This window comes from Nycticebus coucang, chromosome 1 (genome assembly GCF_027406575.1).
Source record: "Nycticebus coucang isolate mNycCou1 chromosome 1, mNycCou1.pri, whole genome shotgun sequence".
NCBI classification, from domain to species: Eukaryota; Metazoa; Chordata; class Mammalia; order Primates; family Lorisidae; genus Nycticebus; species Nycticebus coucang.
Genome location: NC_069780.1, coordinates 133,641,578 through 133,658,129, shown reverse-complemented (window position 1 = coordinate 133,658,129; position 16,552 = coordinate 133,641,578). Strand labels below are relative to the sequence as shown.

At 40.3% G+C, this 16,552-nt stretch overlaps 1 protein-coding gene across 2 annotated transcripts in view; it reads right to left on the bottom strand.

The window, feature by feature from the left end:
• Positions 1-15,704, bottom strand: part of ANKRD31 (ankyrin repeat domain 31) — a 216,026-nt gene extending 200,322 nt beyond the window's left edge. For both annotated transcript variants that reach the window (XM_053596250.1, XM_053596252.1), the window contains exon 1: positions 15,601-15,704. In XM_053596250.1, the coding sequence (XP_053452225.1) occupies positions 15,601-15,704 (104 nt within the window). The remainder of the gene's footprint in view (positions 1-15,600) is intronic.
• Positions 15,705-16,552: the final 848 nt, after the last annotated feature.

Sequence of the window (16,552 nt, the reverse complement as noted above, 5' to 3'; positions counted from 1 at the left end):
CTTCATACTCATTACAATAGCTGCTCTAAAAAGTGAAAATTTTAATTTAAAAACCCAGAAAATAGCAAGTATTGGTGAGGATGTGGGTAAATTGGAGTTCATATGCTGGTGGGAATGTAAAATGGTATAGCTACTGTGGAAAACACATGACAGTTCCTCAAAAAATTAGACATAGAACTACTGTTTCTTCCAGCAATTCCACTCCTTGATATACACACAAAAGAATGGAAAGCAGGGACTTGAATAAACCTTTGTATACTTATACTCACGGAAGCATTATTCACAACAGCCAAAAGGTAGAAACAAACTAAACATCCATTGATGGATGAATGGATAAATAGTTTTCGCATGCAATGGAATATTATTGGGCCTTAAAAAGGAAGGAAGTTCTGACACATGCTATAACATGGATGGATAAACCTGGAAGAAAGTATGCTAAGTGAAATAAGCACAAAAGGATAAATATTTCATGGTCCAAATTACATGAGATACCTAGAATAGTCAAATTCATAGAGACAGAAAGCAGAAAGGTGGGTGTTGTGGGTGGGAGAAGAGGGGAATATGGAGTTATTTCTTAATGGGTACAGAATGTCAGTTTGAAATGATGAAAAAGTTCTACAGATAGTGGTGATGGTTACAGAACAATGTGAAAGCACTTGTTGCCACTGAACTATCCATGTAAAAATAGTTAAAATTTGTTATATTTTATCACAGTAAAAAAATTAAAATTACAAACTTTCCAGAATCTTAGGATTCAACAGGGAATCATTTGTACTGAAGTGTGTATATGTAGTTTGTTATTAAGATATTGGGGGGTGAGGGGGTATTTGTTTACTTCCTTGTAAACAAAGGAAGGTTCTCTTTTTTTTTTTTACATTTTTTAATGGGAAGTTTTGAACATCAACAAAAAAAGCAATAATAGTGTTTCTGTTATCTAGGTGCAACAATTATCAGTTTAAAATCAATGTTGATTCTTTTCTACTGTCTCTGCCTCTGCTCCCTGCTGGTCTCTTAATGCATTTTGAAGGTAATCAGGGATGTCTTAATTCAATTCATGTGGAAATATTTTAAGAGAACTCTTTTCAAAGATAACCATAATAATCACACCTTTAAGAATAGCCATAATGGCTGGTTGGTGTGGTGACTTATGCCTATAATCCTACCACTCTGGGAGGCCAGGGTGGGAGGATCCCTTGAGGTCAGGAGCTCAAGATCAGCCTGAGGCAAAGCAATACTCTATCTCTACTAAAAATAGAAAAAAACAGAACCTTCTCTGAAAACGACAAATTAATGGCCAACAAACACATGAAAAAATGCTCATTGTCCTTAATTATGAGAGAAATGCAAATCAAAATCATCTTGAGATATCACCTAACCCCAGTAAGAATAGCCCACATAGGGTAGCGCCTGTGGCTCAAAAAGAGTAGGGCGCCAGCCTCATATGCTGGAGGTGGCGGGTTCAAACCCAGCCCTGGACAAAAAAAATAGCCCACATCACAAAGTCCCAAAGCTGCAGATGCTGGCAAGGGTGTGGAGAAACGGGAACAATTAAACACTGTTGGTAGGATTGCAAACTAATGCAGCCTCTTTGGAAAGAAGTATGGAGCATTCTCGAAAAACTAAAAATAAATCTTCCATTTGATCCCCCAATTCCATTACTAAGTGTCTACCCAGAAGAAAAAAAAAATCATTTTACCATAAGGACATATGCACCAGAATGTTTATCACAGCTCAATTCATAATCTCCAAGAAATGGAATCAACCCAAGTGCCTCTCTATACATGAATGCATTAATAAACTGTGGTATATGTATACCAGGGAATACTAGTCAGCCATAAAAATGGAGACTTCACATCTTTTGCATTGACCTGGATGGAGTTGGAGAACATTCTACTCTAGTAAAGTATCACAAGAATGGAAAAGAAAGAATCCAAAGTACTCAAAACTAATATGAAACTTGTAGATGAATACCCAGACACAGACACACACAAACACAATTAAACTCAAGTAGGGAGAGGGTAGAGGTGGGAGATTGTTGTGCTCTCACCTAATGGACACAATGTAAGGGTATACGGCAAACCTCCTGTAAGGTGAGGACAGTTAAGGACACTACAATTAAGGACACTACAACTTGAACTCTACCTAATGATCACAAACAATGTAACCTAATCACTGTACCCTCGTATTAATCCAACATAAAAATAATAATTTTTTTGAGTCTTACTTTGTTGCCATTGGCAGAGTGCCCTAGCATCATAGCTCACAGCAACCTCTAACTCATGAGCTCAGGCGATCCACCTACCTCAGCCTCCCAAAGTGCTGGGATTACAAGAATACTAATAATTTTTTAAAAAATCAGCTGGGCATGGTGGTATGCATGTGTAGTTCCAGCTATTTGGGAGGCAGAGGCAGGAGGATTGCTTGAACTCAGGAGTTTGAGATTCCTGTGAGCTAGCCTGAGGCCATGGCACTTTAGCCCAGGTAACAGAGCTAGCTAGACTCTGTCTCAAAAATAAATAAATAAATAACCATAATTATCACACCTGAAAAAGTGTATCATTCCTAATAGATTTAGAGTCTATAGTAAGCAGCCTCTAAATTAGCTCCTGATAAAAAACTGGAGTTGGAGTGTTCCTCACAGAAAGAAATGTTAAATACCTAGGTAATAGATACCTCAATTACCCTTATTAAATTAATTCACATTGTATGCCTGTATCAAAACATCACATGTACTCTATAAAGATATGTAACAATTACACATCCACAATTATTAAAAATTTTTAAATAGCTTATGTTATCTTTTTATACATCTCCTACTTCAGACCTAGAACCCATCATTTCTCATGAAGCCCTGGTTCCTTTTAATGGGATACTATATTTAGAGTCCACAATACTAATAGTGTCATTAACAATGTGATTACTGAAGAAAGTTATGTTCTTAACATAAATCTTGTTTGGCATGTAGAGATAAATTCTATGAAAAACACATAAAATAATTCCCTTTCATGTAAATATTATACCAAATCAATAATTAGGTTTCTTTCTTTCATTCATTAATTTGTTTTTTAGCAATTTTTTTCCATGTTCATTTAATTTTTTTATAATTATGTAAAATTTACATCATTCCAATGAGAAATGAAGAAAACAAGATTTAAGATGTCTAGCTTCTATCCCTGTCCCTTCACCTACCTTTTCTCTCCCTCATTTTTAAAAATTTTATGGTTTATCCTTCCACTTTTTTTAAAATATAAGAAATATGACAGTCTTGATAATTTTTCTATTTTTAAGTGTTTAAATGATGTTTGGCATTTATTGAGTTAATGAAAATATATTATTAAATTTAATGTCACTTGTTTCTTTAAAAAAAAGAAATATGTGTGCTCACACACATCCCTTCATCCCTTAAATAAGCAGTAGCATTCTATACATATTTTTCTCTATTTTCTTTTTCCCTTAATATATCTAAATTAATCATTCTACAGATAGAGATACCCCTTATTCCTTTTTACTAATTCATAGAAGCCCATTATGTGCATCCTTAGACAGTTTTAAAAGATTTTAGAAGTAAAAAAAACTCTTAGAAAATATACAAAACTATTACTTGTTTTCCATTCCCTATTACAAATATACATAACATACATAAATCTCACATACATTACCAAAAAAAAAGGTTACCCCAGGGGAAAAAATAATCATTTTAAAAACTCAAAACATCCTGGCTCAGTGCCCGGGGCTCAGTGAGTAGGGCGCCGGACACATACACCGAAGCTGGCAGGTTCGAGCTCAGCCAGGGCCTGCTGAACAATAACAACTACAACCAAAAATTAGCTGGGCATTGTGGCGGGTGCCTGTAGTCCCAGCTCCTCGGGAGGCTGAGTGAAGAAAGTTGCGTAAGCCCAGGAGTTTGAGGTTGCTGTGAGCTGTGACACCACAGCACTCTATGAGGACAATAGTTCTCAACACCAGCAAAATTAACAACAAAAAAACTGCAGTACAGCCTCCTGATTAAAAAACAAACAAAAAAAAACAAAACATTTTCTTTGTTCATTTCTATTTGCCATTACCAAAGATGAAAAATTCATTTTAGAATAATACCATATGTACTGTAGTATATTTTTCCAAGAAGAAAACCAATCCATTAATCTTAACGTTCCTAAAATCAGGGTTATTTTACCTCTTAAAAATTTTTTAGTTTTATTTTTAAAATTACACAGAAAGAACATGGAAGAATACAGTGTATGTGGTGTAATGAAGCTATTCTGTATGATTGTGGCACAAAACCGTGCTTGTCAAAATTCACAGCAAACTATGCCATCCCAAAATATGCCACTTTGACATAAGGATTACTCTGAGCTAAAGACAACTTGAAAAACAGCAGTTGCAAGAAGGATAGTCTAATCTTCCCCTTTTCCTCCTGAAAATGAAAAATAAAAACTCCTATATAATAGGTATCCTGCCTATAGCAGAAGAAACATTCTTCCGCAGCCTAGGGAATTCTGTACAAACACATCTTGTAAAAATAATTATCTTCCTTTACACTCCCTATTAATTTACTTTTCTACAACTGTCTTTGTTCAATCTACACATAAATCACAAAGTTTTTACTATTTCTTTGGGTCTTCATTTCCTTTTGAGGGCTCCCCTATCACATAAAACTTATCTCTGTTAATCTATTTCAAGTCCATTTAACTCTTAGGCTTCGGTGGGACCCTAAGAGGGCAGAAGTAGAATTTCTGACCCCATTACAATTTTAATTAAAAAATGAAAAAAAAAAACAACAACAACAACAGTATTGCCCCCGGAATCCAAATGCCCCAGAACTCAAAACAACTTGGCATCTGAACAAAAAAATTCAAGCAAATTTTGCCCAAAATCCAAACGCTGCTTTGGAATCCAAAGCAATACACCCAGCACAGTTGTTTGTGCTTTTGTGCGTTATGTTTCCTGTCATTCAGTTCATTGTAGGAAGCTGAAATGAAAGCATGTCATGTAATTTTTGCTGCTAATTTTATGCTTTTGAGCCCATTTTGTGTTTTTATATAATAACAACTAAGAGTATTGCCATGCGTCCTAGAAAGTGTAGTGAGGAAAGTAAGAATTAAGCTGTTAGAGCTACAATTATATTTAAGAAAGATCTTATTGCTAAGCATGAAAGTGGTACACGTGTGGCTGAACTTGCTACTATGTTCAGGATGCCTTAATCAATTGTTCATGCAATTTTGAAAAATAAAAAAGCTATCAAAGCAGCTGATGTGGCAAAAGGGGTACACTGGTCCTCAAACTTTTTAAACAGGGGCCAGTTCACTGTCCCTCAGACCGTTGGAGGGCCAGACGCCTGTGGCTCAGTGAGTAGGGCGCCAGCCCCATATGCCGAGGGTGGTGGGTTCAAACCCAGACCCGGCCAAACTGCAACCAAAAAATAGCCGGGCGTTGTGGCGGGCGCCTGTAGTCCCAGCTGCTCGGGAGGCTGAGGCAAGAGAATCGCGTAAGCCCAAGAGTTAAGAGGTTGCTGTGAGCCGTGTGACGTCACGGCACTCTACCCGAGGGCGGTACAGTGAGACTCTGTCTCTACAAAAAAAAAAAAAAAAACTATGAACAAATTCCTATGTACACTGCACATATCTTATTTTGAAGTAAAAAAACAAAATGGGAACAAATACAATCACACTGCCTCTGTGGCCCGCGGCCTGCAGTTTGAGGACCCCTGCATCGAAAGGTATGGAAGAAATGGGAAAAACACCTCTTAGTTTGGATTAATGAAAAACAGCTGGCTGGTGATTTCTGTGATAATAATTTGTGAGAAAGCCAAGATCCTCCAGGATGATTTAGTGAAAGGCATGCCTGACACTAGTGCTCAAAAGGAGGAGCTGAAAACCAGTGGTGGGTGGTTGGAGACTTTAAGAAAATGACTAGGATCCGTAGTGTTGTTATACATGGAGAGGCTGCCACTACTAATTCAGAAGCAGCAGAAAAGTTTGAAAATGAGTTTAAGGAGTTTGCAAACAGTGAAGGACATATTTCGAACCAAGGGTTTAATTGTGATGAAACAAGCCTTTTTGTATTTTTAGTTTTTTATATTTTTAATTTTATTAATTTACACCTTTATTCAAGTATTTGTTAATATTTTTACCTTAAAATCTAGTGTATTTTCTATTAAAATCATTTTGAAAATTTGAGTTTGTGGGACCCAGGAATGGATTAATCCAGTTTCTATTACTTTAAAGGGGACAAATTGTCTTGGAACTCAAATGATTTGAAACTCAAATTTTTGCAGAAGACGAGGCCCAACAGAGAAAGCACCCAAACACCATGTTTATAAGAGGAAGGGCTTTATTCACCAGCTGGGAGCTTATGGCATAGAAGAATTCCAAATGGCTCATTCCCCCAACTGGCTAGGTCTTTCCCTTTTTATTGACAGTCAAAAAGTTCCACCCCACAGGAACCCTTCTCATTGGCCAGTTTGAATCAAGTGGGAGATGCTATTCCAAGTCTGATAGACCATCACCAGCAACTACTTGTTCCCACTAAACCTGGGCATTTCAGTAAAGTCTACCTGGAAGTCCTCAAAGGGCACTGCTCCATACGACTGGATTCCTGGGGATACCGTCAGTCCTTGGTGTGTGTTGAACAGGCTGCAGGTGACACACTGTAGACTGACAGTTTTGGCCAGGGCTGCCAGGTAGGAGATATAGAGGTACTAGCCCAGCAACTTCATCAAATACTCCTGTCACCATGGTGGCTCCAAGAACCTAGGGGACTGCTAGATCCATGTAGCATCTTTATCCATTCTCCCTCCATTTCCTGGCTCCTCTACACTGCCAACTGTTACTTCTCTTCCTGGGAGTAGACAGGTGAGAGAACCCACAGGATGAGGAGAGCCACTTGTGACACCTGGTATGATTTAGATGCAGCCCTTTTTGCCTCAGTACCGACCCTAGTGTTCCCTTTAGTGCTGGTGGAAGCATCTCCTTGATGTCCACAACAGTTCATCGCTGCTACCTTCCAGGGTTTCCATACTGCCTCTAGCAACTGAAGTATCTCCTACTGATATTTAATGTTCTTTCCCCAGAATTTAATAGTCCCTTCTCCTTGTACAATGCCCCACGTACTTGGGAGAGTCGGAAAAGCATTCACATTTTTCCCTTGACTTTGTTATAAGGCTCGAGTCAAGGCAATTAACTCAGCCTTCTGAGCCAATTTTCCTTGGGGTAGGGGCTTAGCCTCTACAGTCTCTGTTAAGGTAACTATTGCATACCCTGCCCGCCACTCACCTTGTGCCATCATATAACTGCTTCAGTCTACACACAAGTCCCAGTTTGCAAATGTCCAAGGCTGGTCACGCAAGTCAGGTCTGTTAGAATATACATTATCTATAACTTCTGTACAGTCATGCTGAGTCTCTCTTCCACCAACTAGAAGGAGCGTGGCTTGGTTCAGGGTGTTCTTACATTAGAGAACCAAAAATGTCCCTTAGTGTCCATTAAAGTGACCACAGAGTGAGGTACTTTCACTCTGAGATTCTGCCCTAGAGTCAGCTTATCAGCTTCTTGCACAAGGAGAGCCGTAGCTGCTAGAGCCTGTAAGCATGGTGGCAATCCTTTTGCCACTCTATCCAGCTGCTTAGAGAGGTAAGCTACAGGCCTGGGCCAGGACCTAACCAGCTGGGTTAACACACCTAAAGACATCTTTCTTCTGAAATATATAGAGTGAAGGGCTTGGCCAAGTCTGGTAGCCCCAAAGCAGGTACATTTATCAGCTTCATCTTTAGCTCAGATAAGGCACATTCCTGTTCTAGCCCATTCTAAGGGCTCTCCTTCCTCTCCTTTAGTTGCCTCATACAAGGGCTTAGCCTAGAGGGCAAAGGTGGGGATCCAAAGACCACAAAAGCTGACTACACCTAAGAATTCCCAAACCTGCTTTGAGCTCGTGGGGGTGGGGAGGCAATTAATGACCTGCCTCCATTTCATGCCTAGATACCTCTACACCTGCTGAATAGTAAATCCTAGATAAAGTATTTGCCACTGGCAAATCTGGGCCTTTCATTTGGACACTTTATAGCCACATACCTCCAGATGTCATAAAAGACGGTCCATGTCTCAGGCACAGCCCTCTTGGGTAGGGTGCCCTAAAAGGAGGTCATCAACATATTGGAGCAGCACACATTCTAATTCCTCAGCAAGGAATTTCTGGAGGTCACAAGCCAGCGCTTCTCCGAAAATCGTGGGTGTTTTGAACCCCTGTGGCAACCTGTTCCATGTGTACTGATCGCAGTTTCCATGCCTGGTCTCTCCCAGGAGAGAAAACAGCCTCCAGCTTCCCAGAGCCAGCCTTATACTGAAAAAGGCAACTTTTAAGTCCAGGCAAGTGGGCCACTTGGCTTCTGCTGGCAGCAGACTCAGCAGAGTATACAGATTAGGCACAGTAGTATGCAGTGTTACAGTTACACCATTTACTGGGAAATTCTCATTTTAGGTTTTAATTTTTCCTGAGGCATCTGTATAGACACAGTAGATAATATTTAATACTGCACACATTTTTCCAGTGTAACCAACAGGTGACCTTTGTTGAGTCTTAAGGCTTCAGCGCAAATATAACTACTGTATATAATTCTATACTCTTTGGCTAGTCTCTTAGTCCCATTTAACAGATCAGTTTAATAAAATAGTTATGTCTCATTTTATGAGTTGACAGTATAGACAAGGCTGGGATTTAATACAGGTGGGCCACAACCTCTTTTCTCTTTGAATCATTTTTCTCTCTCCAATTTCTCTCTTTACTAAAAACAAATTATAGTAGAACTAACTTATTTGCCAAAATAAACTATACCTTCAGTATACTGAGTCTGATGATTTGCATAAAGTGCAGTAAGAATAATTAATTATTAGCCATCTAGGCTCTTCTTTCCTTTAAAATTGGCTTTGCTGGAACCTTTTATAAGGAATCTCAGGCTGGACTTTCTTGAAAGCCTTTCATGAGCCTAGGTTTCATCTGTGCCATTAGATACCTGTATGTATTGGGTAAATTTCTCTTCTCTTGAGGTCCCCAAGCACATTTCGATTCCAGGACCCGTCAGCAAGCAACCTTCGTTACTTACTACAGATTAGGAAATGTTACTGATGGGTATCTGGCCAGTTTTCCAAAGGGCTTTTTTTTTTTTATTGGCCTTATAAAGTCAAACTTAATTCCTTAATACAGTCTGGACACCTCTGTAAATGCTATTCCAGCCAAAGCCTTGGTAAAATAACCAGTGCCTTCATCATGTCCTATAGAACAAAACAGATTCTTATTGAACTTATGCAAATAACTATATTGTCAGAAATTAAGAATACTTACAAATGGCTTTCAAATTCCAGAGAAATCAAGGAGAAAGAAAAAAAATTGTTTCAAATCCTGCTCATAAGTACATGCATTGCTTGAAAAGCTACAAATAGCTCAAAAGACAAAAAAAAGAAAAAAAGAAAAGAAAAAAGAAACCGGTTTTCTTGACTTCTGGAAAACAGAAAATAGACAGAATCAACAATATTTCAAACAAAAAGCCATAACAAACTAGCCCAGTTCCACATAAGTGATTCCTGTTCTGTTTGAAGTTAGGTTAGCAATACTCATAGACATGTTAACTTTCCAATGAAAGTTCTAAAAATCTGCTTTTAGTCCAAAGGTATTCAATTTCCAAAGACATCAGAAATTTGAATTCGAGGGAATTCATTAGCCTCTCTTAATATTTTTTTTTTCTTTTTAGGACAAACTTTGGACTCAGCCACTTACATAAAAAAAACACTTGCTTTTTTTTAGATGAATTAAAATTATTACCAACAGTATATGTTAGGACAGACCAATGTCTTATACGTTAGGATAGACCAATGCTATATAGGTGAGAACAGACCAATGCTTTATACATTAGGACAACAAATGCTTTATAATATTGGAACATATATATAACCATAACTCATACCAAATTAATCACCATTTCATATTTGGCAATGTTTCCTACACATTTTTAAGAAATCAAATAAGTTTAATTTGTTTTCTTATGACTTTCAGTGGTCTTAATATTTTAAGAAGACCAAATTTATAGGTGTGCTTTTTGGGGTTTTTGTTGTTGTTGTTGTTGTTGTTGTTGTTGTTGGCCTGGACTGACAGTCTGGGTGCATGTGGCCAGAGCTGCACCTACTGTGCTATGGGCACAAAGCCCCAAATTTAGAGTTTTGAATTCAGAAGGTCTGTTAAATATCAAAGGCCTAAAACATTTGTTTAAACAAAATTACAAGCCAAAAGATTTTAAAGGAAATACATAGTCAACTGGATCACATGTAAATTCTTTCACAAATTCTCTTTTATGAGCTTCATTTAACCTGCACAGACAATCTACAAACATTCTAAACGTTCTTTAATTTTTGCCCTGCCTTTAATTTTCTTACACAATCACTCTGTTTCAGGACAAAATTTATCACACAAGATTCTTTCTTTACACAATGCCATTCTCCTTTCTGCCTAATTTCTCTTACTCTCAAAAACTTACTTCCCACAAAACAGGATCCCAGTTTACTATGAAGACACCCATTCACTCAGCAAAACTGATAATTAGAAGGTTTAAAAGGCAAGAATCTTATCCTTTGACAAACACTCAGATTCCCCAACAATTTAAACAACCAAATTATAACATTTTACAAATGAGAGACATTTTATGAGATATAACACTGATTTCATGACATCTTTATGAGATGTAACAGGACTTTCCCACTCAGGGCTGAACAGAGAACCCCCATTTCTCAGGCTCAGGTGAGCTCAGACATCAGACTCCCATCACCAGGTACAAACCCTCTGAGCCTCAGCAAGGTCATGAACAAAGCAGCTTGAAACATTTTGTATGGCTCCTCCCTAAGGAGCACACACCCTAATCCCCTCCTCAGACAAAAACCACTGCAAAGACCTAATAACCTTGTCCAAGGGGAGGGGTTGCATTCATTCATTTGCTAGAACACCCATTCAATTTGTAAAGGTATTTTTCCATCTACCAAGTCCTGGCCAAAATACCTCTCAGGGCCAATCATTTACTGTTAGACAAAGGACTCATGCAGGAAATCTTCGAGCTGAGCTTCCTACTCCCTTCAAGAGGCTGTTCACATCGGGGACGGGCTGCCCTGCACGGCACAAGATTTACACTCTCTTCCCCCAGATTTTCGAGGGCCATCCAGAGCTCACCAGGACTGCCTGAACCACAACACTTTCCAAGGCACGTCCCCTCTGCCAACAGTTCTGGCACTCTCTACTCCCTCTGCATGCCCTTCAGTCCAACAAAATCCCATTTTATCACTGATCTGTGACCCAAGGGCTCAATTCTCAAATTCCTGAAACCAAACACACACTGAAGAAATTCCAGTAACAAAACTACAACATCCTTTCTAATGTCTTTTCATTTTCTCCCAAGACCCACATGGCCAAGTGGCCACCTCCAAAAACAGAAAATGGAAAACCTGGAACTTACAGTTTCTCTCAGAATAGCCATGGGGCAAAGTTGGAGCAGGGAAGGGCACACTCACACATTTCACCCTGTGAATGGGGGGGGGGGTAGGGGCAAAACCCCACTTTTTGTTACCCATCTCAGTCATTCTCCAAGCACTCACATGCACACAATTCCAACCCATTTTTTAACCTGGGCAGCCTCCATTTCCCACTTGAGCTGCCACTTAGCCATAGGAGGCAAACCAACACTCCCCGAGGCTCTGTGAACGGAGGTCCAACTCCACCCTCAGAGTTCTCTCAATCACAACTCTCAACAAATCTGCCAGCAATCCAATGCCCAAGGAGTTGATCAGGCTCCTTCTTCCACTAAAACTGTAGTGGGATCCCCAGATCGATCATACCTTGCCTTAGCTATCTCCCTGTAGAGACACCTGTTCCTACATGCCAGTTCTTCCTGGTGTTTGACTCCTTAAAGACCCACCGAGGAGGTCCTTTCTTAGCCAAGCTGAGGCATCCACACAGGGAGGCCAAATTGCCTCCATGGCACATTCATTGGTTCACGTCACCCAGGCAGATCAGGGGCCCCCACGTGGGTGTCCAGAGGATTGGCAGCAACTACCAGATGCATGTTCTCTCCAAGAGTGATCTCGCTTCCCAGTCAGGGAAACAAAAATGTTGCAGGAAGATGAGGCCCAATGGAGAGAAAGAACACCCAAACACCACGTTTGTAAGAGGAAGGGCTTTATTCACCAGCAGGGAGCTTATGGCATAGAATTCCAAATGGCTGAATTCTCCCAACTGGCTTGGTCTTTCCCTTTTTATTGACAGTCAAAAAGTTCCACCCCACAGGTACCCTTCTCATTGGCCAGTTTGAATCAAGTGTGAGATGCTATTCCAGCCCCTACAGAACCATAGGATTTCACAGAACTTGGAACTTCCAAGTTCCAGGAAGTATACAAATTCCCAAGAGCTGAATCACATGGAGAAGACTCTGCAAGTGTATCCTTGTGGTCTCCTTGAGAAGACCTGTTCTCCTAGACCTCAAACTTCTCGGGTATCCTCTCTCAGAATGGGGTTCTGGAATGGATTAAGTTTGGATTCCAAGGTATCACTGTAATGTAAAGATGTTGACATTCCATATGAAACCATACAAATTTAACATTATCCCAATAAAAGTACCAAGACTTTTTTATTGAAGTGAACAATTGATTCTAAAGGAGTTTTTGAGAGTCTCACTTTGTTGCCCTTGGTTGAAGGCTGTGGCATCATAGCTCACAGCAACCTCAAACTCTTGGGCTCAAGAGATCCTCTTGTCTCAGCTGGGTAGCTGGAACTACAGGCATCTGCCACAATACCCAGCTAATTTTTAGAGATGGGGTCTCACTCTTGCTCAACTGGTCTCGAACTTGTGACCTCAACAGTTCCGCCTGCCTCCGCAAAATGCCAGGATTAGTGGCAGCCTGGCCTTATAAATTACTTTTTAATGTGATACCAGCACATAAAGTGACAAATCAATAATCAGAAGGAACACATATGTATAGCAATCTAGTATATTAAAGAGGTGACATCTCACACTATGAGGAAATGATGAAATTTTTCAAAAAATTACATTGGACAATGAAAAACTTATCTAGAAGAGTTTAGTTGAATCCATACTTCACATTGTACTCCAAAAACAAATTCCGCATGAACTGAAGATGTAAATGTTTAAAAAAGTGAAATAGAAAGTACTAGAACAGGCTGAGTACAGTGGCTTACACCTGCAATCCCTAGCACTTTGAGAGGCTGAGATGGGAGAATGGCTTAAGCCCAGGAGGTTGCTGGGAGCTAGGCTGACATCATGGGGAAAGGAGAATCACTTTTTGTATATGATCCAATTTAAGTCCCAGGCACAACATTGAGCTGCCCACATGTGGAGCAGCCCCAAAGAAGCAAAGTCTCAGATTAATCGCTGAGTGGTACAAGTATCCAGCAAACTCAAATAACACGGAAAAGGCTGATGTAGCTACCACACGCAAAAGCAAAACGGTATGTGCAGTCAGAACCTAATCAGTATGACGGCTTGTTAAACAAACAAACAAAAAAACACTCTAGATTTTAACAGGAGCAGGATTCCATAACATAATACTCAAAATGTCCAGAATACAATTCAGAATTGCTTAACATGCAAAGAACTCCCACCCAATGATCCAAATGTTGGAATTAAAAGACTCTGAAGCAGTTATTATAACCATTTCCCATGAAATAAATGTGAATGCTCATCAAAAGGATGAAAAAAATGATTTTCTCAGCAGAACAAAACTATAAAGAAACAAATGGAAATTTTAAAAGAAAAAATTATCATCTTGAAATAAAAAAGCATAATCTTTAAAAAAATTCTGGCTCAAAAACAGAATGGAGATGACAAAGGAAAGAGTAAGTAAATCTGAAGATACAGCATGAGAATTACATAGTCTGAAGAATTGACAAAAAATAATTGAAAGAAAAAATAGAGGCTCAGAGATAGTATCACAAGGTCTGGAAAGGAGAAAATGTTAGTACAGAAAAAAATATTCAAAGAAACCACGATAGAAAACTTAATAAAGCTGATGAAAGACTTTTCATGTTCAATAAACTAAGCAGGAAAAACACAAAGAAAAATCATGCCCAGATACATCATAATCAAATTGCTGAGAATCAAAAATAAGAAAAATTTGAAAGCAGAAAAAAAAGTTACATTACACGAGAGAACACAGATATTCAAATGGTGGAAAAGAGGGATTAATTACAAGGGAGTTTTGTTGGGGTGCTAGAACTGTTCCAGATCTTGATTGTGATGGTTGTTACAAGATTCCATGCACTTGTCATAATGCTCCCAGTAAACGAACAAGAGCAAATACTAATGTATGTATCTCATAAAAGAACCAGAAACTTGGATATCATCCTTAATTGCTGCGCTTCCTTACCCTCCCTAATTGATCCCCATGTGCTACCAAATTTACTTTCTAAAGATTTCTCAAATTTGACCCTTTTGCTCCATTCTCACTACACCCTCATCATCTTAGTTTGTTACACTTTGATCCAAACTAACCTCTTCAGCCTTGCTTGCAAGAGGGGATCCTGGCTCTAATATTACCAGCTTTAATCTGGAAGTTTCTTAGAAATACAGAATCTCACACCCCACCCCAAAACTCCTGAATTGGAATTCACATTTCAGTAGGATCTGGAGGGATTCAGAAGCATATTAAAATTTGAAACTCCTACTCTACGACATACCAGTGAATGAAAATCTAATGACGGTGCTCTTCCACTTAAAACCTTACAAGCACCCTACAAGGACATATGCAAGATCTATGTATGAGTCCTTTACTGTGCCCTCACCCTGCTTTCCTCTCCAGGCTCATCTTTCACTCCCCACCTCACATTTTATATTTTAATAAGTTACTGTGTGCACATTCTAACACATAACACAATGCTATGTCCCACCTTTACACCTTCACCCATGCACTTCCCTTGGACTAGAATACAATACCTCCTCTTCTTCATCTGGCTAAATTCTAACCAGTATTCAGGGCTCTGTACGGAATGTGCCCTTGCAAACTCTGATGCTCACCTAGGTTGTAGTAAGAGTCTTTTGGCTTCTAAACCACCTTGGATACACTTCCATCTCTGGATTTCCGACATTACATCGCAATTATCTGCTTAATGTGTTTTCCCTAGCCTGAACGTTTCTCAAACACAGTAGCCTCATCCCTGCTGTCTAGAGGGACCACACTCAAGGCTTTGACAGACAGCAAAGAACAACGCACCTTCTTTTCCAGATATTGTTAACCATCTCCCAGAGCAGAGCTACGACCCTGGGCTTTTTTGCCCGCCAAAAGTTGTTTAAAACCCCAGTGAGAGAGGAAAGGCTTTCTAAAAATGCTATAAAGCCACCCACAATAAGTAAACCGCCATCCTTTCCCTGCTGGGGTGGGAGTAGGTGGCACAGATGGGAACTACAAGCTCTTGGCTCAGGCCCGCCAGCCCCACAGGCCTGCGTTCCGATGGTCACAATTTCATCTTTAAACTCTGAAGGCCTCTGAGGGGGCCCGGGCTGCGGATGTGCGGGCCTGGCCCGAGGCTCAGGCTACAGGTGCTCTGGCCTAAAGGGGTCACCTTCTCCAGGGCAGCTCCTCTTCTTCCAGGTCGCTGTCTGTCACTGACCCCTCTATCACGGTTTCATCACTGTCCCAGTCTGGGGCCTGGCCGCCTTCCTCCATCTTTGCCTCGCATTCGGTTTTTACCCTCCTTCTCTAACTCCCCGTTTCCTCCAAATAAAAGGACGTTTTGAGGGCAAGGAGAAATGTGAGTTAAGAATAACTCATTTTATTCTTACTATATTCTTTATAGTAAGAATAAAATTTGTAGCGGGAGCCGGGCCTCCCAGGGTTGCTGACGAGGACGCCCCGAGACCACAGACGCCGCGCGGGTCGTCGTCGGGGAAAAAGCCCGGTTCAGCGGTCTAGCCGAACGCCACCAGCAGGGGGCAGCGGCGCGCCGCACGTCAGGCACGCACGCCGCGTGTGGCCCCGCCCCGGCGCTCGCGGCCGGAAGCGGTGGATGGAGCGCGCTGGTGTGCTCTGATTTCCCAGCAGCCTCGGCGTGGCCAGCCGCCGCTAACGTTTCCCATCCTAGTTAGCTGAGCGCAGAGTGCTGTGGGGGTGCTGCCGCGGGACTACAAAGGGTACCGTGCGGCTTTCAGACCTCAGACTGAGCCTGCGTATCACCACCAGCTGGGAGAGTGTTCTGAATCAAATCACCTGCAGTGCGCCTAAAATGAGCTGTCCACTCTTGCCTGCTCCCGCAGCCCCTGCTATCATGCATTTTGTAGCCAGAATGTGGCCTTAGACCCGGTCCATTGAACCTTCCTTTCCCTTTAATCCCTTTGACACTCCTTTATCAAAGGTCCCCGAGGTAGGTAAAGCAGATATGTTTATCAGAAGTTTTTAGATTGTTAATCTAATTCATATATTTATTTGTATTGTTATCTTCAGTAACTGATTGCACTAAAATAAAGAATTGTGCAGAAAAAGGCAGGATAAAACACTTTATTTTCCCCAACCTTTAT